We start from the raw sequence: 26,829 nt of genomic DNA, 5'->3' as shown, positions 1-26,829 counted from the left end.
TAAAGCTCATTCCACTGATTTAATTCTAATTAAAGCCTCGGGTGGGCTCAGCTTGTAAAGCCTCGTTCATTTCCCTCCTCGTCGCAGTGGCGCTCAGTCAGACCCCATGGAAATGCCTAGAAGACATTCACAGGGAGAGTGGGGTTAGAGTAGGAGTTGGGCACACATGTTTGTTGGTTTGTGTAATCATCATGGTGGGTGAATAATCCAAGTGAAGATCAGAGCAAATATACAACGGAGAGGTTATGAAAAACATGCACTGCTCACTCTTTTGAGTTGTTCCACTGCGTCTGAGTCATGCTCAGTTTTGTCTCTGTGCATTTGATGCTTTATTTGCAGACGTTCTTTGCACTCCATCTCATCATTTCAGCCAAAGACTCAGCAGAAACCGTTTTATCACGCCGCTCCTCAACTTCCACAATTAAAAACCACTGCTTTTCCAGTTGCTAATTCAAAGCCACATACTCACACCAACTCACAGGGACATTGATGCACACATGCTCATGTTTAAAAAGATCTAGTAAACCATGATGTGCAACGCCGCTGCAGTGTCAGGGACCTGACATGCCTCGCCACCTGTCAATCACGGTGACTCCATGTGAAACTGGCTGCCAGCACATTTTGTGCCATGACAAACTGTGTTTTGGCTCTTTAGCATTTCTCTCCTCAGTAATGTTTTTTTTTTTTTATCCCTCCACCCCCAAAGTTTAAAATCCTGGCTGAGTCATTTTGCAGTTATCACAATGGCCACGTGTTAGCAATCTCTTACGAGAAATGACTAAATTAATGTTTAGGACAGAGTTCTATTGTAAAGAGCTTATATAATGCACGAAACTGGGCACAGCTCATAATAATCAACTGGCTATGAAACATTTCGACAAAAGAAAAACTGCCACACTTCTCCCGTTTTGATTAAATTTATATTTGTTTGCTTTTTTATATAATATGCAGTGTATAATAAGAAACTTTGTGCCATAACCAACCTTGTCTTCTCACGCTTTGGTTACTAAAGTTCAGAAATAAAAAATGAAAACAAAACAAAAACAGCAGGATATCCCATTTTAAGAGAAATGAACACAATATTTAACCTTTAACGCATGCAATTTCACACATTAAATTAGCTATGAAAGGTCAGTTTCTCAATTAAACCTTTTATTTTCGTCAGTAAAGATGTAAACTCTGCACTGCACGATGAAAAAACTGCGTGAAATCGCAAAAATAAAGTACCAATATTGTATCAAGATGTGAAGTAATCAAAAAAATAAATTTATTGTTTTTATTAAAGATATTTTAGCATAAAATAATTGTGTTAATGTTGGAGACGCTTAAAAAAAAAAACCTCATTTAATACCAAAAATGTCGACATAAAAACAGAACATGCAGCCCTTTATTTTATTTTGTCAACTTCAACTAAACTTAGCACAAAAAGTAAAGAAATGTGTGTTTATTTTTTGATTGTATCAATATTTATTGGCATCGGCAGAGAAGCTTTGACAATTTTTTATGGACATTTTCAACTCAACGCACAAAATGCATTTTCGTAACAAATGCGGCACCATTTAATGAGAAATAAACCGGCTTTTCAGTTATGTAAGGTGTATGCCAGGAAGCGTTGTTACAATAAAGAACTAATCAATCAAACCCAAACATCCCTATTCCTTTATTACGTCACATGGGAAGTATTTGGTCTCAGCTGAGACTTAAAGCATCGTTTGCCGTCACAAACAGGAGTCTGTAACAAATGATGGGCAGCATGAGGCGCTAAGAAAGCTGCTGGGTCTTAATCTCATTAGCTTCTGTGTTAGCCTCGGCCTCAGTGGATTAGATAGGAAGACTGTAAGAAGAACAACTCAGGGAATGAGTAGAAAAAGAATACCTGTAGTTGCCTTTTTTTAAGATCAGTCCAGACTTGATCAGGTCTGTTCCAGACATCTGAATCTCCTCTGGCTCCTTCACTCTGATTCCAGTCTCCATGTATTGTCAGTATAATTTCTTACCATTTTCCCCACACTGCACATTTATTATTCCCATACAATGACAAAATTTGTGCCCTGCATTTGACCCGTCACACGCGAGATACACCCAGGTGGAGCAGTGGGCAGCCATGTAAGCGCCCGAGTGTCTTGCTCAAGGACACCACGACATACGGGCATGACGGGGAAGCAAACCCGTGACTTTCTGGTCCCAAGTCAGCATCCAGACCACACAGCCGCCCGCTCTAAAATAGCACAGCATGTCATGATCTCAGCTCTCTGCCAGCGCTCTCAGCCACGCCCACTTCTCCGCTGCAGAGCGGAGATATGACACACTGCAGGAGGAAGCTTCTCCTGCAGCTGTGGGCTGCACACAGGTGCTAAATGATTTAAAATAATTCATTTGAAATAAAAAAATTCTCTGCCAGTCGTGTGGCTCATCCATCAATCAGCCAATTGTGTGTCATGTCCAATCTTCTTTCGAAAAACCGCAACAGAGCGAGTCCGCAATAAACGAACCGTGAAGTAGTGAGGGACTACTGTATTTATTTGTGCACCAAAAACACAAAGTTTTCAGAATATTATCCTACAGTTCTTTAAAAAGAAGAACATTTTTGGGCCGTTTCTCATTAAAATAAGTGGTGGACAGTTGTTTCACGCTAAGGAGCCATTTTAATAAAGCCACTAGAAAATATTTTTATTTCCTGGCTTATTACGGCAAAATGATTAGAGACAACATATCTCTTAGCAAAAATATTAATCGATCCAACAGAAAGATGTTAGCCAAGGCTTAAACACAAAAAAGGCTAAAACATTAAGTTTGATATTTTATTTGTGCTTAGAGTTTATGGGCTTCTATTCGTGTCAGCAGTTTGTGTAATCTTTGAAAGCATTTGTGTAATTCTTTGCAACATCTGCTATTTAAGATTTATGGTATGTAGATATCAAATGCTGATTCAGAGCGCCAAAAATTGGTTTTGAAAACTTTTTTATGCTTATTAATAAGTAGATACATCCAGTTATACCCACGTAATTCAGTTTAATTAAATGTATTTATGTATTTTCAATTCACCATTCATCCACAAAAGGAAGAAAAAAAAAACAACAAGTCCAAACCATAAAACTAATTCAAATCCCATTACAGACAATTCAGTTCTTATTAAATAAAATGCAGTCACATACAGGACATTATGGAAAAGTTATCTAAGCCAGCAGATCGTGTAAGATCTTCACTTTGCTGTAATCCCTCATCCTGAGCACCACATTAGTGACCGTGGAAAGGAGTGACTTCCTCTTAACAGGAAGAAAATCTAATAGAACCCGGCTCGGGGCGAGCGGCCATCCAGACGGTTAGGGTTTGAGAGGACAGGAAGGAGACGCAGACTAAGAATTAGTCCATGTGTGGTTTCTTTAGGAAGAAAGACAACAACACTGGGTAATGGCAGCAACAGCTGCACATACAAACATGGAGGGTAGAGAGAATGAAGACAGCAGAGAGGAATATTGTTTTTCTAAGCCTATAGCAGCATAACTATGATCAGAAAACCCAAGACAACCCCTAACTATAGAGAATGGGCAACCACGTAATGGCGCATTGCATTCTGGGTTGTGGTCGCCATTTTAATGGACTCGCAAAACCTATCAAAAAGGCAAGTCTTACACTAACTCTTAAAATTAGGCAGGCAGCTTCACAGACAGCCTGAACGCTGAAAGCTCTCAGTTCCTGCACTAAAGCAGGAATCTTCAGTTTCTGGTGTGATTCATTTTTAACAGTCTTTGTAGTCGGTGCGATTCCTACCTCCTTCCCCTTTTCAGCAGCTGTAAGTGTGAATTTAACTTGTTATCTGATGGGGGGAGTGGAAAAGTGAGAGCTCGTTTGGGTGCTTTAATTAGCAATGATTTAGATGATGTTCTTACATTAAAAGGGACAGATCAAATCTTTTGACGTGAGGTTCAAATGATCTAGAGATTTAGAGTTCAACTTTATTTCTCCAAACTGAAGTCGTTAAAAGAGCTATCTGCAACAGGTAGGATATTATTTTTCTTCAGAATCTTTTTCACAGATCTCTCTAAATAAAATAATATTTAGGTATTCTAAATCCAAAAGTGATATTATGATGGTTTAATAGCTGAATAAGTCAGGACTAGTGCCATAAAATGGTGTGCAGCTTGGAAGCGAAAACAAAGGCAAAAATTCAGCTTTTGAGTCTCTTTTTTTTTTTGTTATTATTATTTTAACCTTTCTATTTTTGCTTTTTTCCTAAATCCTGCTCTTTATGTAACTCTGCGCAGCTGGAAATGCCTTATCTTGTGTGTCCCAAGAGTCTTTCTGAAACCCCTCCTCCCTTCCTTACTCCCCCAGAGGTAAGAACTTCTTCCGTCTCCCTTCGTCAGAGCATCTGCTCCCTGTAGCGGCAGCCTGCAGCCCATCCCACCCACTCACTCCACCTTTCCACTCCTTACTCTGGTTTGCTCCGGGCAAGTGATCTGCCCACTTCCAGCCTGTTACTAACCCCTTGAGCACACCTGCATCCCAGTCCTACCTCAGGGTTGGCCAGCAGTTCTCCACAGTGATTACTTTTTGTGATGAATCTCCCACGAACTTGTAAACATCACCAAGGCACGGCATGCAAACAGCGGCTGTGTTCTAAACACAAGTTACGAGTCAGTGCATCCACTTTTACTGGCTTTATTTAAAAGAAACACGCAGCTGATGTAGTTGGTGTAGAGTCATTTTGTCTCAACGCTAAGCTGTTTTGACCGTATATGTTTGCTTTAAAAAAAAAATATATATATATATATATTTGAAATTCTGTGTTTATTTATCTGTATTACACTGCAGAGAGTAATATAACAAACTGAACCAAAAGCTGCTGGACTTCCTTTTTTACTGTTGAAGCTCCACATCTCTCAGTTTCCACACCTTCTTAGATCATAGAGCTAACATGAAACAAGAAATCCAGTTTCCTTTGATTCAGATTGTTGCGAATAAGGTACTGGAAACACAAAAGAATTTGGGATAGTCACAAATAATTCGCTTTACTAACCGCAAGACCTCAAAAACTTTATTTCTGCATTTTACTTTTCTTTAATCGGACTAACATTCCAACTACTGTTTTGCACAATAGCTTCTCCTTGGATTGTGCTTGAAATAAATTAACAAATAAACATCCATCCATTATCGTTTACCTGCTTCTTCCATTTTGGGTCACAAGGTAACAAATAAACAACAAATTAAAATCTAAAACCTGTTACATAGTCGCATAAAGCTTTATGTCCAAAAGCAGATCAACGTCTGCAATTCCAATACTTTTAGAATATGACACCAAATCTAAAGATGTTGGTTTGCTGTGTAAAATATAAATAAATATAATGCAATGATGTGCAAATCTCGTAAACCCATATTTTATTCAGAGTAGAAACTGTGCAATTTTTAAGAAGAAGAACAAGATAAGTTTGAATTTGAAGGCAGCAAGATATCTAAAAAATTGTATAAAAATATTAAAAAATATATATAAATAAGTGGTAGCAGCTGGAAGAGCATTTTGCAACTAGTTTTATTTGGCAAGAGGCCAGTAAGAAGACTGGATGTAAAACACCATTTTAGAGTCTGAATCTCTCAGAAGTAAAGACGGGCAGAGGTTCACCAGTCTGCAAAAAACTGTATTCAAATATAGTAGAACAATTTCAGAAGAATGTTCCTCAACAGAAAAACTGGGAATACTTTAGATATCTCACCATCTACAGTTCATATTCTCATAAAAAGATTTCAACTAGCTGGAGAAATCTCTGCGCTCAAAGGGCAAGAGTAAAAGTCGATGTTTGATGGTGGGGATCTTCAGCCCCTCAGCAGCTGTGCATTAAAAACAGCTCACATTCTGTTCTGGGCATCACTGCGTGGACTCAGGAACACTTCCACAAATCAGTTTCTGTGAAGCTCATCATGTCATCCACAAATGGTGTTCAAAAGCTCAGTCATGCACAGAAGAAGCCATATGTGAACAGCATCCATAAATGTTGCCGTTTTCTCTGAGCCAAGTGTTGTTTAAATTGAACTGAGGCTAAAAGAAAAACTGTGCTGTAGTTGTACGAATCAAAAATTTTAAATCTGTTGGGGGGAAAAAAAATACAGATGCCACATCTTCTGTAAAGAAGAGATGAACTATAGCCTGCTATCAGCTCAAAGCTCAAAGCCAGCCTCTCTAATGGTATAGGGGTACAGAAATGTTTCTGGCATGGGCAGCTTAAACATTTGAAAAGGCACAATCAAAGCAAAAAATGATGTACAGGTTTGAGCACAATATGGACTTTCATTCAGGTTACATTGTTTTCAAAGAAGGCCTTGCATATTTCAGCAAAACAATGCCAAAACCCCATACTGCCTTCATGACAACTGCATGGCTTCATAGTTAAGTCCAGGTTCTGAACTGGCCTGCCTGCAGTTCAGTCCTCCCAACAATTAAAAACATTTGATTCAACCTGAAACAAACAAACACAACAACAACAAAGATGCAGGACTGCTGAACAGTTACCATTCTACATCAGACAAGAATGGGACAACATTCTCCTCCAAAATAGAGTTCATTCGAGCCTAAAGAATCCGACCCAGGCCCCAGCCCATAGCCATTTTTTCTGAACTCAACCCGACAATTAACTAATTACAGGCCCGATCCTGGAAAAAAAAAAAAAAAAAAAAAAAAAAAATTAAGCTTTTACTGCTTTTGTAAGCAAATCAGTTTGACATTTAAAAACGTATTTCAAAGAAAGGAAGATATAAGATTTCTGGTTTATTAACAAGTCACCAAATGGATATTAACAAAACTGTCTTAAAAAACAACTGTAAAAATAGTCTACTATACAGATGAACAAACATATTTTTGGAAATACTCTCCGTCCGTCCAAGTTGAGGGTGCGATTACTGGAAAAATAAGCAACGGCCCAACTTCCTTTTTGGTGTATGGCTGCATCTAGGCATAAGAAAGGTTCCTATTGAAAACTGGGTTGCCAAGTCAAAATCCAAGATGGCCGTGGCTAGCTAGCTAGAGAAAGAAAAAAAAAATAAATTAAAAAAAAAAAAAAATATATATATATATATATATATATATGTTGTGTTTTCAGCAGACCTCTTTTAGAGCTGGTACGGTGGTTGTTGCACAGCTGCAATTCTGCTGAGGCTGTCTCTATATTCACAAGCACAAAACCATCAGACACACATGCACACAACAGCACACAGCTCAAGTGCATACGCGCATGTAGGCACTCATACATAAAAATACATAAATCAAGTTGCTTTGACTCACACGCAGGACTTTCTCTGCTGTAACAAGTCCATTCGAATGAAAGATGACTGCTCGGTTGAGACACAAAGCTCAATAAAATTGGCTACATTTATAACAAATGCGACAAGTGTGCACACGCGTCTGCACACACAGAGAGAAATGCACAGTTTCCCCATTTCTGTCATGTACACACTTCTGTTGCTTGTTCATTCTCTTGTTTTTTCTTCCATTCATTGCAGCATTTAAACTTTCACCATGATGCTCTTTTATAGAACATTCTTATTTGACCAGCATTCCTTCCATTTCACTTCCCACTAAATATTAATAAAACAAATACCCTTACAATGACCATAGAAATAGAGAACATGCTATAACATTATACATATTTTTATCATGTTCACACACTTTTGCCGTTACTTAAACCTTTTAGGTTAATCAGACGTCAAAGTAGAAAAGCCATCTTAATTAAATGGTAGCATGCAGCTATAGGCTAAGCACAACCAGAAGCCCAAATTTAGCCTTTTTAGCTAACGTTTAGTTGAATACTGTGTTTAGTTGGATTAGAATGTAGTAGTGTGTCTTTATGTATGAAGCCATCACTTCTGTCATGAGAAATGAGAATCAAATCAATGAGCTTTAGGAGTTCGTCTCAGCAGCCTGGCTGCAGCGGTGTGCAAAGTCAGCATGATTTAGGTATGCAGGAGGAGACGCTTTCCACAACCCATGCCGCGTTACCTCGAAAGAGCACCATGTTTCATTTAAATATCAAAATAGAGCAACGTGGGTCATACTGAACATCCTACAGGACCTGTGTAAAAGAAACGTGTACTCAAATTTCATAGGCGTTCATGCAAACGCCATTTTATTCAACGTCAAGTTGCCATCATTGTTGCATTACAGTCTACGCTATGGCTTTATTTTATTCACTTAAATTCAGACATTGATTTATTTTTCACTTCAGTGACCTGCTCTCCGAGTCACTGTGAGCAAAGAATGGTGTCACCCAGTGGTGTAGTCTACTTTTTTGTAGTGGGTATACCGCGGTTAGTTTTACATTGGACACCGTTGAAGCCACGGAGCGCGAATGTCCAACGTTCAACGTAAAACTAACTTTACCGTGGTCAGTCCGATACTGTGCTTAGAAACCAAAGTACACTGGTTAGTACAATGTAATCGTCAATTTATTTGGATTTTTAAGCATATTGAACATTTCCAAATTTCTCTGATGCTTATGTTTGAATAAATGAACAACAAACTTTGTACAACAGTTGGCTTTGTATTAAAAACATGTTACAGAATTTATACAACAGTATCAAAGCAAAACATGACGTACAGAAGTATTAATTATATAATAATTTGCTGGATAAGCGAATATAATAAACAAGCGCTGCATACAAATAGATTGTTACGAAGCGTTTGCTGTTTAACGTATCAGTGTGTGCCTAATGATGTGCCGTGTAGCACTGGGCACTTTTAAGTGGGTATACTGAAATTCTTAAGCTTTTCTAGTGGGTATACTCTGTAGACCTGCGTATCACGTAGACTACACCACTGGTGTCACCAAAGACTGATGTTCTATCCAGCTGTGTTTGCATATTGTGGCACAAGTCGACACATCTGTTGTCATAAACACAGACCATCCATTCTGCTGCTGCAGACACACACCGCGCAGACTTCACCGCTGCAATCGTTCCCAAATATATTATTTACATGCATGAATATGTATTTGCTCAAATGTGCGTCTTTTTTTTGTTTTTCAAAACTATAATAATAATAATAATAATGTCATCACAATGTCAGCACTGTATGTTTCCATACAATGGCGAAATTAGTCTCTGCATTTAACCCATCCACCACCAGGTGGTGCAGTGGGCAGCTATTGAAAGCGCCCGGGGGACATTTTGGGAATTAGACGTGCTGCCCAGAGACGCCACGTGATGTGCAGTGACTGGGGATCGAACCTGGGACTCTCGGGTCCCAAGCCGGCTGCCCTGCCTCTACACCATTTCTTAACTTGAGATTTACATGTGTTGTCATTCATTGGAATACACTGGCAACCATTTATAAAAATTAGGAGACAAACTTATTGTTTTGTGCTTTATTTATTTATTTTTTCCCCCATAAATCGTCCTTGGCTGTAAAATGCTCAGGTGAAGGGTCTGATATTTGTTTGGATTATTTGTCAGATAACGTGATGTTTTTCAACATAATGCATTTTGTCTAGAGGTTCAGGTTGACTCAAGTAACTTATGATGCTAGCTCAATGAAATGTTCTAGTGTATATGTTTGTATTAATATTTTTGCCATCTTATTAATTTGATTTGATCCCAGTGTGTGTTTAATTTTGTTGTGCATGTCTGCCGTAGCTCTGAAAAGTCTCAGAAAACATTTTTCTAGTTTGTCCACCTGTTCCAGCGCTCTCTTTCCTTTCTACCTCATGTTTGGGATGGAGTGTGTGTGTGTGTCTGTGTGCAGGATTGCCTGCCTGTATTGTGTCAACCCCCCCCCCCCCCCCCCAGGCGCACACACACACACCGTCATTTTCTGTTTAGCAGCACTTTTCTCCTCTTTCCCTCTTTTGTCTCACTTGTTTTCACCACTCAGTTTTTTGTCCCTGTTGACCACGTCCAGCGGTGTTGTGCTCGTTGCTGTGCCGTTTTATTTTGAGTGCCCTCCCCTCACCCCTGCTGCTTCTCTTGTGGTTTTTTTGTTCTTGTAGTTGCAGGACCCCCGCATGTATGATCAGGTCTATAGGTACTTAGACCTTCCAGGGCAGGTATGTGGAAAAACACTGATTTTATTTTATTGTGTGTGTGATTTCAGCTTCACAAGCTCATTCAGCTCAGGGTTTGTTTTCCCCAACTTTTATTTCTTGCACGTCAGTTTTATGCTGAAATCTTGGAGACAGTGTGTTGAGAATTTTAATGATGCGCACTTTTTTTTTTAATTTGTTGCTCTTTTATACTAACTTTAATTCAAGATAAACATTACATTGATTTGGTCAATTTAGTTTTTTTTTTTTTTTAAACAATTTCCAGTCAATGTTTTTCCCTAAAAGAATTGATGCAATTTCTGTCTTCAGAGATCTGATTTAATTTGCTTTTTAAATAACACGTTCTCAAAACGAGTAAAGGGAAGGCTGAAGTCCCAAATGGTTTTGTGTATAGATATTTATCAGTACATAAAAAGGTAAATCTAGTGACTAATAGTTGAAAAAAATCAAATCTTGGCACAGCTCTCAACTTTACTTGTTTTTAGTGAGGAAGAAGCTGTCACCATTTGTTTGTCTTCTGAAATAAAATATATTTTCATCTATCTTCTCTCCCTCTCATCACCTTTTATTGTTCCCCCCCGCCCCCTCCATCCTCAAATTATCTGTCCATCTTTCATTGGATTCTCACCATCATGCACATCCTACACCGTTCCATCCCATCCCTTTAACCGTCTCCTCGTCTCGGGGCCCAACGAAAGCTGAAGGCGATCGACCGCCCGCCGGAGCTGGACAAAATACCACGGCAGCCGCACGATCGCAAGAAGGAGTGGCAAAAACTGGCGCTGGGCGCAGAGCTCGCCCAGGACGCAGCAGAGGACAAACACAGAGAGGTCAACGGTTCGGCCGGTTACCACGACAACAACAGGTATGTTGGATGCTGTACCTCTTGAAGTTTGTTTTTTTTGTAAGCAGGAGTCAAATGATGGACGTAATGTTCACAGAGAATGTCGAACTGATCAATTAAATACAACAGTGTCTGTAAATCACTCAACTACAAAAGTAGGCTCACTGTTTCTTTTAGCTAGAGCTGAAATGATCGAGTCCCATAGTGGTGATTGTCTGCATTGTGGCTCAAAGCGCCACTGCTACTCGAGTTCGGTAATTTTCCTGCCAGTCATTGTAATTAATATTAGATTTTATGCAAATTGATAGCATGAATACTCGACAGAAAATCTTTTCTGCGAGAATAGAAGAATGGATTTCATGGAAATGGATGCCACAGCTTGAGCAGGCCACACGTAGATGGCTGAAAATGGATCATTCGTGCCATCATTGATTAATAGTTTCATACGTTGAGCCGACTCAACTCGTCAATAGGAAAATCATAACTATTATTGACAATCTTATAAATAGGATACACCATTCAGCCTAGCGTAGGAGCCTCTTAAGGAATACAACACGAAATATTACAGAATTTCATTATTTATCTATCAAAATCCAAAACAATTAATTATCTATAAGAGTGGAGATGAACGTTGACCCACTCTTCTTTACAGCGTTACTTCAGTTCATTGAAATTTGCAGAAGTCCTTTTATGCACAGCTCTCATATCATCTCACCGCTGTATTTAAATCACTGTAAGGTGCATGAGGGAAATCCATTCTCTTTTGGCTTTTTGGCCGTTTGGGATCAGCGTCCCCTTCAACGACCCAGTTCTAACCAGGCTTCAGCTGCTGCACAGCCTCACGTGACTCCAGAACACTTTGGTTTACAGATGAGCTCATGGTTTACTCCATCACTGGACGTTTGCTCAAGTCCTGTGGATACTGAAACAAGCCCAAATCATCAACCTGCCACCACTATGCCTGGCATGCCTGGGTGCTTGTGTTGATACGCAGCATTTAGTTTTTACTATATTTGGCGCTGTCAGTAGGACCAAACATCTCCACTTTGGTTTTGTTTGCCTCAGGGACATTATTCCAAAAGTAATTTTATTTTTTTTAAGAGAACATCTTTTCCTGCCAACCCTACCTATCAAGACGTACTCTGTCTTTTTCTGGTTTGTAATCAACCTGTGATGGATCATGTTGGCATTAATCCATAATTAATTGTGCTTTAAATAGGCAGAAGTCAAATGATTACATGAAGCCTGTTCATTTTTAACAGACAGAGGTGTTGTGTCAAGATGTGTTCCCCTGCTGAGCTTTGCCTCCCTTCTTAAGTATACTAGATTTCCAGCCATTATGTGTACCCTGCTATAATGGACAAAACTTAAAATACCAGTACCTGAAGTAAAAGAAGCTAACAAAAAACAGCAAATCTGTTGGAAAGAGATCCTAACATGGTTACGGAATGACGGCTTAGATTCTTGTCCATACGTTTCCTCCAACATTTAATTATTTCTTGTAAAATATAGCAGACAACCTGTCTCACGCCAGAGCAGCTTAAAAACACTTGCATTGTTTGTTTTTTTCTTCAGATGGCTGTGTGTGTTCTGTTCAAATGTGGTAAACAAAACAAAAAAAACTGAAGTACTCTCATACTTTAGATCTCTTTGACCTTTGTAAACTTTTATACTCGGCTCGTTCGACACTGTAGCGGCCACAGACTCTGCTTTTTCTGCCACTGATGTTTAAAACTGCAGTTGTCACGTGTAGACTGGACTATTGCAATGGTTTGTTATCTGGTGTCCAAATACTTCTTTAAAAAGTCTTCAGTTAATCCAAAATGCTGCTGCCAGAGTCTTAACTGGAGTTAGTGGGAAGATCATATCTTTCCAGTTGTAGCTTCTCTCCATCTCCAAGTCCAGAAATTAATTCAAACTTTTACTTCTAACCTACAAAGCTCTCAAAGACCTAGCTCCATATTCGAGATCTTATTGTTCCATATTTTCCTAACACAGCACTTCACTCTCAGACTGTAGGTTTACTTGTGGTTCCTAGAGTTCCCAAAAGCAGAAAGGCAGGAAGATCTTCCAGTTATCAGGCTCCTCTCTTGTAGAAACAACTTCCAGTTTCTGCCCATTAGGCTGACACATTGTCCAGTTTTAAGACTGGGATTAGGACTTTCCTTTTTGATAAATAGTTAGGGTTGGCTTGTTATTCTGCCTTAAGCTTAGACTACTGGAGGACAAATTGACCCAATTTCCTTAAATTAATTGTTAAATTTAAATAGTTTTCATTTGATACTATTTCTATCTTAACATGTGATTCTTGACCTGCCATTGTGTATCTGTTCCTCTCAAACCCAGCCGGTCGAAGCAGATGGCCACTTGTCCTGAGTCTGGTTCTGCTAAAGGTTTCTTCCTCATGAGGGAGTTTTTCCTTTCCACTGTCGCCTTCATGCTCGCTCAAGATGAGAGTCTGCGATGGAGTTAAACTCAAAGCAGTCTGCTCCTCAGATAATTAATCTTAAATTATTATTTTTACATAGGAATGTTTCTGTTCAGTGTCCTGAGACGACTTCTGTTGTGACTTGGCGCTTTATGAATAAACTGAATTTAATTTAATTTAAAAATGTTGGTCGGATGGAGCCAACTCACATTTGTTTGATGGGCTTCAAATGGTTTAGAAATAGCTTTACAACTGTTTCCAGATTGATGCATCGTAACAAATGCTGGTCTGAGATCATCGTTGAAGTCCTTCCTTCTTGCCATTGTGTTGAAAAACTCCTGACTCTCCAATTCAACAAACTACTGAAGCTCCTGCCTGATGGTGTGCGTTAATCAAGTGTTAATCAAGTAAATTAGATTAGAAAACAGACACTAATCACAAAAGTGCAATTTCCTTTTATCTCGACTGAATTTCAGCGGAAACATCGAGGGCTGGGGAAGTGATGTTGCAAGGAAGTATCAGATTCAAATCCAATGTAACAAACGTGAACCGGGTTGTGTGCTTTGTGTCTGTTCAGGGCTCCTCTGTACATGGAGCAGCTGGACGGGCCCTTCTCGCTGGCGGCGCTGCCCTACAGCCAGATGAATGAGCTGCTGAACCGCACCGGGGACAGAATGTATTCCCGACCCCATGACCCTCCGCCGCCTCCACCTCCCGGGCACCCGCTGGGAGAGATTAAGCCTCCCTCTGTGATCAGGTGGGGCAGCAGACAGCAAATGGTCTCAGTGTACAAGCACACACACACGCACACACACACACACACTCCCTTCTCTTGTTTTATTATTGATCGTCTCACGGCCTGACACATAGTTTTTTTTATTCTGTTTCGTTTGCCAAGATGAAGATTTTCTACTTTTATGACCAGAGAAGGGGTGGAGGGTTGGATTTTTCAAACTGAAAACAAAAGCTAAGAAAAAAAAAAAAGAGTTTGAAAAGGACAGGATCTATAGTTGACTTAAGGCCAACGAGCTCATGAAAGACTATTTTTGCTCCTTTTTATCAAATGTTCTGCCGTTTGAGTGGTTATCAGAGGGACCCAAATAGGAATGGGCTGAGGATTTCTTTCAGTCCTTGCACCCCTCTTCTCCTTCAGCCCCCCACTTTTTGCTTTAAAAAATAAACCTCTGTGTCAAAGTTCATGCTCAATAATCCAGGTTTAAAAAAATCTAACAAAGTTCAGTCAGGTCATCGGGACGGTTTCTTTTTGTTTGAGACATTTCATCCTTCATCCAAAGGACTTCATCAGTCTGAGGAGCCACAACAAACAGTCCCACAAGCAGCACACTCACATCGTGGACAAACCAGTTTGCTGGTGGTAAGAAAACAACAACAACAAAACAAAAAAACGTCCAGATGACCTGACTGAACTTTGTTGGGTTACCTTCTTTGTATAAATCATCACTTGGACTTGAGTTAATATTATTCAGATAATAAGTGTGTTTAGAGGAAATATGCCACTTTATTTTGTATCGCCTTCTCTGCGTCTCGTGGTGATTTTCGTCTGCAGTGCAGTTTTCTCTTCGGGAGGAACTATTATTGCGAGCATGGCGCTCGTCGTGTCCTAACGTCCTGGTTAGCAGCTACTGTATAAACCCTCGCAGCTTCAGTGAACGGCCAGCAACATTCTGCCTCAACGAGATCTAAACGCTGCGGGACTGTCGGCGCTGCTTGTTGACACAACTCGTCTGATCATTTAATCATTTTTCAGGCTCTGTAGCTCATTTATCGTGAATTCATGTGGAGAGATTAGCTTTAGTTGAAGGGAGCAAACGTGGATGGTGACATGTGCTTCCTCAGAAACTTTATTGTTAAATGTTTTACTGTTTTTATTAATGAGCTGATATTTTTGTTTTATTTTAAGCCTTTATTTCTTTATTGTTGCACAGCACTTTGTGATTGTATCTATGATAAGTGCTATATAAATAAAGTTTACTTACTTACTTCCTTTATTGTCAAAGGTTTGGTTTTCCACACGGAGCATGATCAGTGGATTGTAGCAGGTTTAGTGCTGTAGTCCAGTTAGTGTTCGTGTCAGGAGTTTGTCCAGGACTAAGTGAGTTTTTCAGTTTTTAGAGCCGGAGACTTTATGACTGAATTGTGTTGAAAGGTGTTTGAGGAGAGAACAGTCTGATTAAAGCACTTCTTCTTGTTTCCTCCTCAGCTCCAGTTCAGGTTTTTCCGACAGCAGACCTCAGTCTCCGGCGAGGACAGCAGGCTTCAACTCCAGCACTCCTCCGCCTCCTCCACCCCCACTTCCACCCCCTCCTCCCCCCTTACCCTCCACGGGCCTGCGGGGCACCCCTCCCCCTCCTATCCCTCCCCTGCCAGTCCAGCATCAGCCTCCAGCCATCCCGCCTCCCCCTGCTCCACTTCAGATCGCCCCGGGCGTTCTCCACCCGGCCCCGCCGCCCGTGGCGCCGCCCCTCCACTCCTCGTCTCCAGCCCGTCTCCACCACGTCCTGGACAAGGGCTCTGGGACCCATTCAGACGGCACCATCCTGCCTCCTCCCCCACCGCCACCTCCTCTGCCCCTCCCCGGAGCGCGGAGCTCGCCGCCCTGTTCGTCGGGTCCTCCGCCTGTGCCGGCTTTCCCCTCAGCCGGAGCCATGGCCTTCCCGCCACCGCACACCACTCACGACGTGGTGACCAAGAGGCACCATCCATCCAACCTGCCGCCCATCAGCGACGCACGCAGCGTCCTGCTGGAGGCCATCAGAAAAGGTGGATAGTTTTAGGAGGTGTTCCCTTCAGTTTCCAAAACATACAGAATTTCATATGTCAGTTTATTCATAAGTAACTTTTCTGTTTTATTAAATCAAGTTACTGTATTTTCTGGCGTATAAGTCGCAGGTTGTTTGTTTTTTTTTTGCATAAATTTGTCAGTCCTGCAACTTATATTCTGAAGCAACTTTATATTTTTTTCCATATTCATAACGCAGTTTTTTACTTAAATTTCAAAGAAGTGTAACAGCGAGTCCTCTCGTGCGCGCTCGTTTCACTCAGCTGGTGCAGGCAGAGGAGCGCTGGAGAGCTCGCGGCTCCGGCTGGGAGGGAGGGAGGGAGGGAGCCCAGGCAAAATGCAGCAGTTTTGACCATTAAATGAACGTGATGGGTCAGTGGTGACGCATAATAAATGAGACATACACACCAAAGTGACTTGTAAGCTGGAAAATATTGTTGTTTAAGTTATGGTTAATCTTCTAAATATCTAAAAGCTTTCTGTTTAAAGATATAATTGTAGCTAAACACATGTAGGATAGTCATTTTTAACATTATTCTAAACCATCTAGGCTGATTGAATTGCTGTGAAATATTCTTTAAAGTTTGTTTGTGGCTCCGTCTGACATTAGTTTGTCTTCAGCAAGTGAAGGTTCCTATGGATCAAATACTCGAGTCAGATTTTGTACAAATATTTATTTTTTTGCCTTCTAGTTGCCTCTACTGTGTTATAAGTCGTCTTTTTTTCCCCCATTATTTATTTATTTGTTGTCTTTGCTGTAAAAGTGCTCGAAACGGTTTTGCTGAATGTGAGCAGACGTTCTCTCTGTGGATTTCAGACTTCATCCAACAGCTTAGGTCTTAATTAGTGACACAGAGGTGTAGAAATGCCTTTCAGTTCCTGAAATTTATCAATTCTGTGCACCTTCTCTTTGAAATCTGCTTCAGCATACTCCATGTTGATCTTCAGAGTCAGAGATTCTTTGTTGTCATTCGCACCTCATGTGGTACATGTGGTGGAGTGAAATTATGTACACAGGGTTCCAGTTACATCCAACAATAAAATGTAAAAGAAAAACAATGATAACATCTAAGATATGAACTAAGAAAAACATCAACTAAATATACACTAAGCACTCATAGCATTAAAACATTACGTCGAACATCAGCACAAACAGTCTGTGTGAGCAGATGAGCACGCATGAACACATCAATGAAATCTTATGCTACTTTTAGCATTCAGCTTGCTTGTTGCTAATTGTATCGTTTAGCTAACCCTTTGAAGCTTTAACTAGTTTTACTACTTCTAGTTTTTAGGTAGTCTATTATTCTTAACTTGTACTTACCATTTTCAGACTTTTAGCTAAAACCTAGCCTATTGCTGCATTTAGCTTTTACTTAGCCTCTTGCTACATTTAGCTTTTGGCTAGTGTTTACTACTTTTAGCTTGTTGGTATCATTTTGCATTTTTAGATATTTAGTGGGTTGCCTTAGCTTTAAGTTGTCGTTTCCCTTCTTTTAGCTTTGAGCTAGTTTTTTGCTACTTTTATCTTTTACTTCGTGTTCTGCTTTGTTTAGCTTTAACACCTCAGTTCCAGCTTCTTCAGTAGTCCTTCAGGACGCTGTTCTCATTGCATTATTTTTCCCAGAAAAAGGCCATTCATCTAGTATATGTGTAATCTGAATGTGTTTTTGTATACATTCAAGTAAAAAAAAAAAAAAAAAAACATCACTTCCTGAATACGCTTAAACATTTTTTTTTATTATTTTTTTTAATAGCCTTGATTTTTTAGTCAGAACCTAAAGTGTCTCATTGTTATTGTTTGTTTTTGCTGCAGGCATCCAGCTGCGAAAAGTGGAGGAGCAGCGAGAACAGGAGGCTAAACACGAGCGGGTCGGGAACGACGTGGCCACCATCCTCTCGCGGCGCATTGCTGTGGAGTACTCCGACTCCGAGGATGAGTCGGAGTTTGACGAAGGAGACTGGATGGAATGATGGAGGGAAAACAAGAGAAATCAGCGTTGGTGGTTGAGGACAAAACATTTTCAGGTGCCCCGGCCTCCACGGCTCACCGTCAAAGAAGAGAAGCGTCTTGTCATATCTCTGTTCGGTGGAGAGTCTCCACGTCATTCTCATTCATCTGTCTGGTGTTTCATAAGCAGAGTTTTCCCTCTTTTCTACTGGATTTCTTGTTGTGAAATCCCCCACATGTTTACTGTTAGACAAGAAAATAACTACTTTTGTGTTCAATTAAAAAAAAAAAAAAATAAGAAAGAGAGAAGGAAATTTGAAGGCATGTTGCTTCTATCTATACTTCTCTGATGTAGTGCTGCCACCTGGTGGCTCAACGTGGCATTGAGCAAATGCTGCTTTTATGTTTCCGTTTTTCCCCCTTACATTTGAAACATTTGCAATTCAGCAAAACCGTTGTTGTCCTTTATTTTTGCTTTAAGAAAAAATCTGAACTGACTTCAAGTGATTGTTTTACCACAGAGATGGGTTTTGTTTATTTTCACCACATGTGCAAATCCATCCACTTTTATCCCAGGGAAAAAAGTGGGACGAGAGACTGCGTCTTTCTGTCGGAACAGATTCCACGGAGCCACTTCCTGCACATGTTGACAAATGAGGAAAAAATCCTAAAAAAAGAAACACTAAGCCATTGATTTTTAAAAGATATATTCTCCTCTTGTCATTTTCTTTCACTTGTTGGCACAAAAAGTGACTTTTACGATGCAAACTACATCAGAATTCCTGCCTCAGAATCCTCAACACCAGGTACAAACCAGTAAGCGTTAACTGATGGCAGCTTTATCACATCTCCCTGTACTGTGTTCCATTAACAACCTTGTTCTGCTTTTAGTTCAGCTCACAGTAAATGTCCGCCATCATTTCCAGTCCGTTCCTTTTCTTCTACTTGCCTTATTGTTCGTACAAAACGTATCGTTGAGTTGATGAATGTATTGTGCCGTTACTACTTACTTGCCTGCGCTTGTATGGATTTGCTGTTTCTCTGGGTTTTTTTTTTTGTTGTTGTTTTCATTTATTTTTGGAGCGGGTGGGGAGGAGATGGAGGTGAACGAGGGCAGCACGGTGCAGAAGCCATGGTTTTAAAAATCCAAATCAAAACGATTCGATCATCATTGTCCACCGTATAGCTTATGTAACTGTTGACTGTAACAGTTTGCTTGAATTAATAAAAATCTAATGTTCCGTTTCAGCTTCGTGTTAAAAGGTCTGACTTTCTCCGATAACGTGATGCCTTTCATGCCAGAGCTTTAAACTGAGATCATATTGTGTTGAGAAATGACAAGAGTTGTAGTCGTTTTGGTCAAACATGGTTGTGAAGGACTCTCAGCTACTACCACACCTGATTTGAGCTCAGTATCTGTAAAAGTGACAGCGTTGTACCCATTTTTTGTGCTGGCTAATGTCGATTGCACTGACCCCAAATGTAATTATGTCCTTAATGCTCAAGTTGTAAACAGATTCCTCACAATTAGTAGCTCTTGGAGTACGTCTTGTGAATGACACTCTACTACCATACCAAGTCTGAGCCCAACTGCTGTAAAGAGAACTGAAACCAGCTGGATGTGGCAGATGATTAGTTCTTGCAGGTTTCATTGAAATTCATCCAGCGATTCATGAGATGTTTTGCTAACACAGACACACACACACACAAACAATATTGTCCACGTTTTCCTCTCAGCTATCGGTGATAAAAACCAAATCTAAAGCATAGTCGAATCATATCGACTCAGGTTGATTCTAGAAGTTAATCAGCCGTAGATGTGGAGGCAAAGATTATTCTAATAAAGTTCCATTGAAATTATTCAATGGTTTATGTTTTTTGGTACAGATGGGGGGGGGGGGGGGGGGGACAATTAATTAGGTTAATGAGAAGTACTGATTCTCATTGCTTTCAAGCTCTAGTCTCACTGCCTCCAATGCTGCTGGTCTTTCCTGACACTCAACCCTTCAACCGTTTTGTCATGTTGGTGATGATCCAAGTGCAAAAACACCGGAAGGATTCAACCAGCACCGTCCTCATAGTTCCGCTCGCTCTGTACTAATGGAATGCGGCTCACCGGGAGACTGAAAACGGCATCTGGCAGAGCTACAGACAAACAAACTTGAACAGTTTGTCAATCAGCAGAGTTAGAATCCCGGTGGAAAGCTCCAAAGATAATACACAGAATGATGGTCGGGGTTTGTGGCCAGGAAGCAGCTGAGCTGTGTCAGCGGGAGCTGGAGGCAGGATATACAGCTCCAGCAGCACAGTTCGGTTCTCCATGTATGACGCGTCCAAAACAAATCCTGGGTGTCAGGAGGCACATTCACAGCAACATTTCCAGGACGGCAGCATCTGTTGTGAACAAGAACTAAGATCTTATGAATCTCACTGCAACATCTGTCTATAGAAAAATCAGGAGTAACTTCCTGCAGCAATGCAACAAAAGGAAAAATATGAAAAGAACCAACCACTAACACAGCAGACCAGAATGACATCATTCTGTGAGATGATGTCCCACCGGGACAAAGACATTGACGCATGAAAATGAGTCTGTCCTGAAAAGGTAGAAGCGAGTAAAGATAATTGATGGAAGGATCTTGCTTTTTGGTTTATTAGGAGCAGAAGTGACTCATCTATGGCGTCCGGCAGTAGATGGGTGAGTTTACTGTTCCTGCCTCTGCTCAACCAGAGCTCCCAGGACATCACAAAGAGCCAGTGTTCACATGTGACCAGTCACTTCACCCACTCACATGTGAGGTTGGCGACATCCTGGCGTACACCTTGTTCTTGTGCACGTCCGTCACTGACGGCTCCACGGGTGACTCTGCTGGCTTCTCAGAGATCAGCCTCAGGGACAGAAAAGATTATAAAAGTACTTAAATAGTATGTCACTACCCAGGATCTGGTATGTACTTGTACTTGCCAGGTACATACAAGATAAGTTCAAGCCGAGTACCTTGTAGGTATTAGCTAGGTTTGTATTAGGGTACGTATCTGGTACTTACCGGGGTAAGCACTCCGTATCTGTACTGGGTACTTAAGGGGTGTAGCATAAAGATGTGCTCCCCTGACTATGACCTCTGACCTTTGGGTTGTTTACCAGACTCACCATGAACTGTTTTCTTTAAAGTTGCTCTAAACTTGAATAATGTCCGTTTTCACACATTCACCGTACTTGGACTCGGAGTCAGCTAGTCTGACTAATGTTTACTCTTTTCTTCTGTGCTTTTAATAACGTAAAAACAAACTTTAAGTTTGTTTTATTTTATTAGAACAGGTGTGAACATGATTAATGTTATTGTTTGCAATCATTAAAATGAAAAGTGAAATATTATATACTCTGTTTAACATACTTCTCTTCTGATTTTCAGAAAATAACTTATTTGAGAGACATCTGTGTTCAAGTGTTTTGAGCTGGAAGCTGTTTACTTCAGAGGGGAGTCATAACGTCTGAGAGATCCACAAAACACTTCTGAGAGCTCACACACAGTTTCTTTGTGTGACACTTGTTTGTTTCTCCATCCTGATGTGTTCGTCTGATGTCCAATTTCATTTATTCCTGAGCCAAGACACCTGTTTGATCCGTTACAATTTTGGTTAAAAGCAAAGTAGACGTTTCCAGTAACTGAAGCGTTGAATTATTCACTGCACGACTCTCGTTGTCATCATCACTTTTATTGTCCCCTTAGGGAAATTTTCCTTGCAGTAAGGTGGCGAGAAAATTAACGCACATCGCCACAAAATTGGCAAACAATAAAATCCATGTGCAAATATTAATAAAACAGAATGAATGACAACATCAAGCTCTGTTACTTTTAAAAATCTGAGTAATGGCCTGGCTGATAAGAGTTTTCCTTCTATTGGTTCTACATTTGGGCTGCCTGAACCTCTTCCCCAGATGGAAGGAGCTCAAATTTTCCATGGAGAGGGTGATTTGGAGAATATGTTCTGCTTTTTTCTAGTACTCTCTTAAAAAAAAAGTGTCTTTTAAATCAGGTAGTGCAACTCCTATAATTTTGTCTGCTACTTTTACAATTTGCTGCATCCTGTTCTTGTCTCCTGTTGATATAGACTGCCAAACCAGGTGATAAAAGCAAAAGTGAGCATAGATTCAATCAGAGAGTTGTAGAAAATAATCAGCTTTTAACACACTCCAAACTTTTTCAATTTGCGGAGGAAGTGAATTTGTTAACCTTATCCTCATTTTCACTGTTGTCCATACTATCCAAAAAAAATTATTTCAGACATTAAGAAAGGGGAAAAAACATCAGGACTTTACATTAACTGGGCTCTTGGAAGACAAATCAACTAATGTATACAGTAAAGGTATTTCGTTTTAAAGACTATTAACTTATTCAGTTTAATCTAAAGGTTTTTTCCTGCCCAGTCTCCAGATCCACTCCAGTCCAGTTGGTGGCGGTGTTGCACTTAAAATGAGTTTTCCAAACGCCAACAAAAATCCAACGAAGAAGAAAAATCACTTCCGCATAGTCACAACTTTCATGTAGCCGCTCAAACTGTGTCACGGTTTTTTGATTTGGTGCTAAAATCATGGCGAAAACGGTCCAAGTCAAAGACAAGAAACGAGAGAAGATCAGCGTCGCCACCGAGGTAAACAAAAAAAACAAAAACTTTTCGAGTTTCTGTGAACCAGTATGTATGTATGTATGTTTTATTTATTCATTTCATTTCATCCAAACAACAAATATAATACAATTTAAAGAAAAGAAAAAAGATATACAATCACCGAAATAAAATGAAAGGCTGCAGAAGAAGAATGAATTCTTATATCTGCCCCTTGTCCCCAAAATATTCCAAACAAAATTACTATACAAAAGCAAGATGAATTAATAAAAAGCTAAAAAATAATAAAAAAAACTTAGCTAAAATATAAGATCAACTGTAAACAATTTTTATGAACTCACATTATACTTAATATTTTTTATATAACCAGTCGCTCAGAGCTCAGTTAAAGAAAAATGTTCACTCTGTGTCGTCTGCCCATCGGTCTCTCGCCATCTTTGTATTATTTTAGTTGGGGTCAACTACTCTTTTGTGTTTGACTCGTATTCACCGCTGCAGATTGACCGGTTGGAGGAGAGACGGGCGCGTTGCCATGACAACCTGGAGAGGGCGGAGTTTAAGAGCAGGAAGGAGCGGCTGTCAGAGCAGGAGAGGCGAGTTAAATGCAACTCAAGCTTTCATGAAACAAAACGTTTGGTTTCTTACCCGTGAAGGAGACTTCTAAAGAGATCACGCCCTTCTCTCTCGAATATTGTTCACAAATGTGTAAATCTGTGTTGGTGAACGCTTCTTTGCAGAGATGATCCGCCTCGCTGGAACTGATTAGACAGCATGGTACAGGTGTGCCTTAGGCTGCCCACAATAAAAGGCCACTTTAGAATGTGCAGTTTTATCACAGCACAACGCCACAGACGTTGCAAGTTTTTAGATTTGGCAGTACATCCAACCGGACTCGGCCGAATACCACGCACACCAGCCCTTTTGTTCGTTGCCCATACCATGACCCCACCGCCACCATGGGCCACTTGATTCACAACGTTATCAACAAACCGCTGATGTCAGTTTATTAGAATTCACACAATGCCGTACTTGCAGTCTGCCATCTGCCCCGTTCAGTGAAAAAGAGTACTTCAACGTTCCATGCGCCATCAGACGTCAGCATCTGCCCACTCAGATCAGTTACGATGACAAACTGCCGTCAGGTGGAGACCCGATGAGGACGACGAGCTCCCCTGAGACGTTTCTGACATTTTGTGCAGAAATTATTTGGTTATGCAAACAGCTGGTTGCAGCAGCGGTCCAGATGGCTGGTCTCTGATGATCATGGAGGTGAAGATGGTGGAGGTCCTGGGCTGGTGTGGTTACACGTGCTCTGTGGTTTAGAGGCCGGTGCCAAATTCTCTGAAACGCCTCTGGAGATGGCTTATGGTAGAAAAATGAACATTTAATTCATGGGCTCAGGAGGACATTCCTGCGGGCAGCATGAAAACTTGCAACATCTGTGTCATTGTGCTGTGAGATAACTGCACATTTAGAGTGGCCTTTTATTGTGGGCAGCCTAAAGCACACCTGTGCAATAATCATGCCGTCTAACCAGCACCTGTGAGGTAGATGGACCATCTCAACACAGGAGTGCTCACTACACAAATTTGTGATCAATGTTTGAGAGAAAAAGGGTTATGTTTATATTTGTTTGATATTCTCACTAGAAATTTCCTAAGCTCATTTTTGCTCACTATATTTTTTTATCATGTGTTTTAGCAATAATTTCCTTTTAATGGCAGGAAGGTTTAGCTCTTTTTGTGTTGAAAACATTAAGTAGATTAATGTCCGGTGATGAATTTGGACTTATGTACTCTAGTCCCTTTTTGTTGCTTAATATGGTGGCTGTCTCATTTTAGTTGGTTTTTTTTTTCCATCTATTATTTAAAAACTCTGACATTAAAGCTTCTGAGTGACTTGTTTTGGACCTTATGCAGGAATAGAAAATCAAACACGGTTGTTTCTGTTACACAGACAAGAACTGCAGGAGGAAATGGCAATCATAAATGAGAGAGTGCAAAAGCTAGGTGAGTTTATGTACTTTACTTTCATATTCTCAGTCTTGTCCTTTTTGGGCGGAGGGTTATTTAACTTCTCGTTACTGCTTTTGGATATTTGATTTTCACGGTCGCCACCCGTGACCTGAATTAGAGCGTTTATAATTCTTATATTTGATATTTATTTCGAGTTCTTACCTAAATAAAAAGTTGCAGCTTAAATAAGTCTGAAAACTTAAACAGATCCAATTCTTCCAAACATATGAAACTTCTCGTTTACTTCATTGTGAAATTTTAAAGTTTCTTTGGTAGGTTTTTATTCATTTTAAAAGAACAAAATATCAAACTGGCTTTCTACAACCAGATAAATAAAAATCAGCAAACATAGTAAAAGTAAGTTGTAGTTGGCGTTTTAAAAAAAGGCAGATAAAACTAATGATTTATTTTAGATAAGTAGAATATATTCAGGAAGTCTAATGAGGAAATAGATCAGTCACGGATAGTAGTAAATATTAAACATTAGCACATTTCTGATTTTTGTTTTGTTTTTAGACAAAGAGCTGCAGTTGTTAAGAGGCGAGAACCGGAAGAACATGCTGCTGTCAGTCGCTGTGTTCGCCGTCAGCGCGCTCGCCTACTACGCCTTTTTCTACAATGACGTCGACACATGACGCCACCCAGGACCCCATCGGGACTGAGCCAGCCCTGACAGCCTTATTACAGGATGATGGTTTACAGACAAAATTATTAACACTGAAACAAGCCAGACCTGTTTCTAGCATCCCTCTGTTCTGCCACTAGAGGGCAGCATTGTCATATCAGGATTAAACTGGACAGCTGCTGTTCCATTACTCTGATCATTACTCATCGTTTGCTTATTTGCATTTTCTCTTGACTAGAGAAGAATTTTCAAAAGCTGCTAATTAATTCAGACTTTAAACTGACCATCACAAGTAGAATATATATCATCATTGTTTCATATATGATCTAATGAACTGAATGTATAATTTGCCTTTTGTATGCAAACTACTTTGATCAGGTATGACAATAAGACTTTATTCGATGTAATAGATTATTTTTTTTTCAAATTATGATTTAGTTTTAATGAACGCGAGATCCCCCCGTGCACAAGTCTTTTTGTGCATCCATATTTTGTTAGCTCTCCTAACGACAAAATCACACCAAGCAAATTCAGATGTTTTTCTAAATGCAAATGTGAAATTATATTAGACTTTTTTCTTTTTAATAAATATTTTGAAGCAAAATTGTTCCACAGTCCAGTCATTTTTGACAGAAGCTCAAACCTTTCACAGCTGGATGGGTCCTTTCTGAAGTCATATTTGTGGCTTTTCACAGAAACTTAAAATGCCAACAAATACCACCACCAGTACTACGTCTTGTATAATTCCATGTATTTGGACAGCTCAGAGGTTATTAGTGTTGGTTATAAAACCAGCATGTTCTGATTTGTTTAACTCAATATGAGGTCAGCTTAGGATTCTGTTAATTTAATGAGTAAGATGTCACATATTTTTACTGTGTTGCTTGTTACGACTCTCTTAAAGGGCAACAAGTCAGAAGCCTTTAACTCAAGTCTATTCTGGACAAGCCATGCATTTACTCTTGGCAAGTAAACAAAATCAGCTTTCTCTGATCAAAAGAAAAACACTAAACCTGTCGGAAAATACATGTCAGGTCACCATCTGCCATCCACAAGCAGAACAGGTCACATGATACGAGTATTAATGTACAGTTGATGGTCTGAAGTGGGAGCTGTTGTCCATTTTAAGATATCAATCCCACCTTCATTTAGATATTTTTAGGAATATTAAATACATTTTATTGGGTGGTGTCATCGCTGCTGCTCTGACCTGAGAGCAAAGATCTTGAGACAGTTTTACTCTTAATTTTTTTTTCTAACAGTTTGAAATGCTTTTGGTTCAAAGTTTAAAAAAAAAACACACACAAAAAAAAAAAAAAACAGTCAAGCTTGAGTGCAGCCTGATGTGAATATCCGATGATCTAAAAACAAACAAACAAAAACACGTACTAGTCTTTAGTTTATTGACTGTAGTTATCAACTACAAAATAATCAAAAAGGAGCTTAGAATGTGGCCAGTGTTGGATTATCTAATCCAAAAATAGTACAAGAACGACTACATGTCAGATTTGTACA

The 26,829-nt window shown here is 39.9% G+C and overlaps 2 protein-coding genes across 4 annotated transcripts in view; both read left to right on the top strand.

The window, feature by feature from the left end:
• wasf1 (WASP family member 1) overlaps positions 1-18,343 on the top strand; it is a 72,884-nt gene extending 54,541 nt beyond the window's left edge. For 2 of the 3 annotated variants that reach the window (XM_037685865.1, XM_037685864.1), the window contains 5 exons: positions 9,972-10,028; positions 10,724-10,890; positions 13,875-14,054; positions 15,519-16,078; positions 17,914-18,343. In XM_037685865.1, coding sequence (XP_037541793.1) covers positions 9,972-10,028; positions 10,724-10,890; positions 13,875-14,054; positions 15,519-16,078; positions 17,914-18,071 — 1,122 coding nt within the window. In that variant the 3' untranslated portion in view covers positions 18,072-18,343. Of the gene's footprint in view, positions 1-4,265; positions 4,338-9,971; positions 10,029-10,723; positions 10,891-13,874; positions 14,055-15,518; positions 16,079-17,913 lie in introns of all 3 variants that reach the window. The other variant, XM_037685866.1, reaches the window with a different exon arrangement.
• A 4,208-nt stretch (positions 18,344-22,551) lies between these two features.
• On the top strand, positions 22,552-25,831 carry ccdc167 (coiled-coil domain containing 167). The gene is made up of 4 exons (XM_037685474.1): positions 22,552-22,701; positions 23,173-23,267; positions 24,631-24,683; positions 25,206-25,831. Exons 1-4 carry the CDS (start codon positions 22,642-22,644, stop codon positions 25,322-25,324), a joined length of 327 nt encoding a protein of 108 aa, XP_037541402.1. The 5' UTR covers positions 22,552-22,641; the 3' UTR covers positions 25,325-25,831.
• The last annotated feature ends 998 nt before the right edge of the window (positions 25,832-26,829 follow it).

The sequence above is a fragment of the Nematolebias whitei genome, chromosome 12 (genome assembly GCF_014905685.2).
Source record: "Nematolebias whitei isolate Nwh7 chromosome 12, NemWhi1, whole genome shotgun sequence".
NCBI lineage: Eukaryota > Metazoa > Chordata > Actinopteri > Cyprinodontiformes > Rivulidae > Nematolebias > Nematolebias whitei.
Note: the sequence above shows the minus strand (reverse complement) of the source record. Positions and strands in the feature narration are given on the sequence as shown.

What these genes read in the sequence shown, in the direction of transcription:
- ccdc167 (XM_037685474.1), top strand. Translation starts at nt 22,642, where the DNA reads ATGGCGAAAACGGTCCAAGTCAAAGACAAGAAACGAGAGAAGATCAGC. An exon ending in CGGCTGTCAGAGCAGGAGAG is followed by an intron (nt 23,268 to 24,630) that starts GCGAGTTAAATG and finishes TCTGTTACACAG; the next exon opens with ACAAGAACTGCAGGAGGAAA. An exon ending in TGAGAGAGTGCAAAAGCTAG is followed by an intron (nt 24,684 to 25,205) that starts GTGAGTTTATGT and finishes TTTTGTTTTTAG; the next exon opens with ACAAAGAGCTGCAGTTGTTA.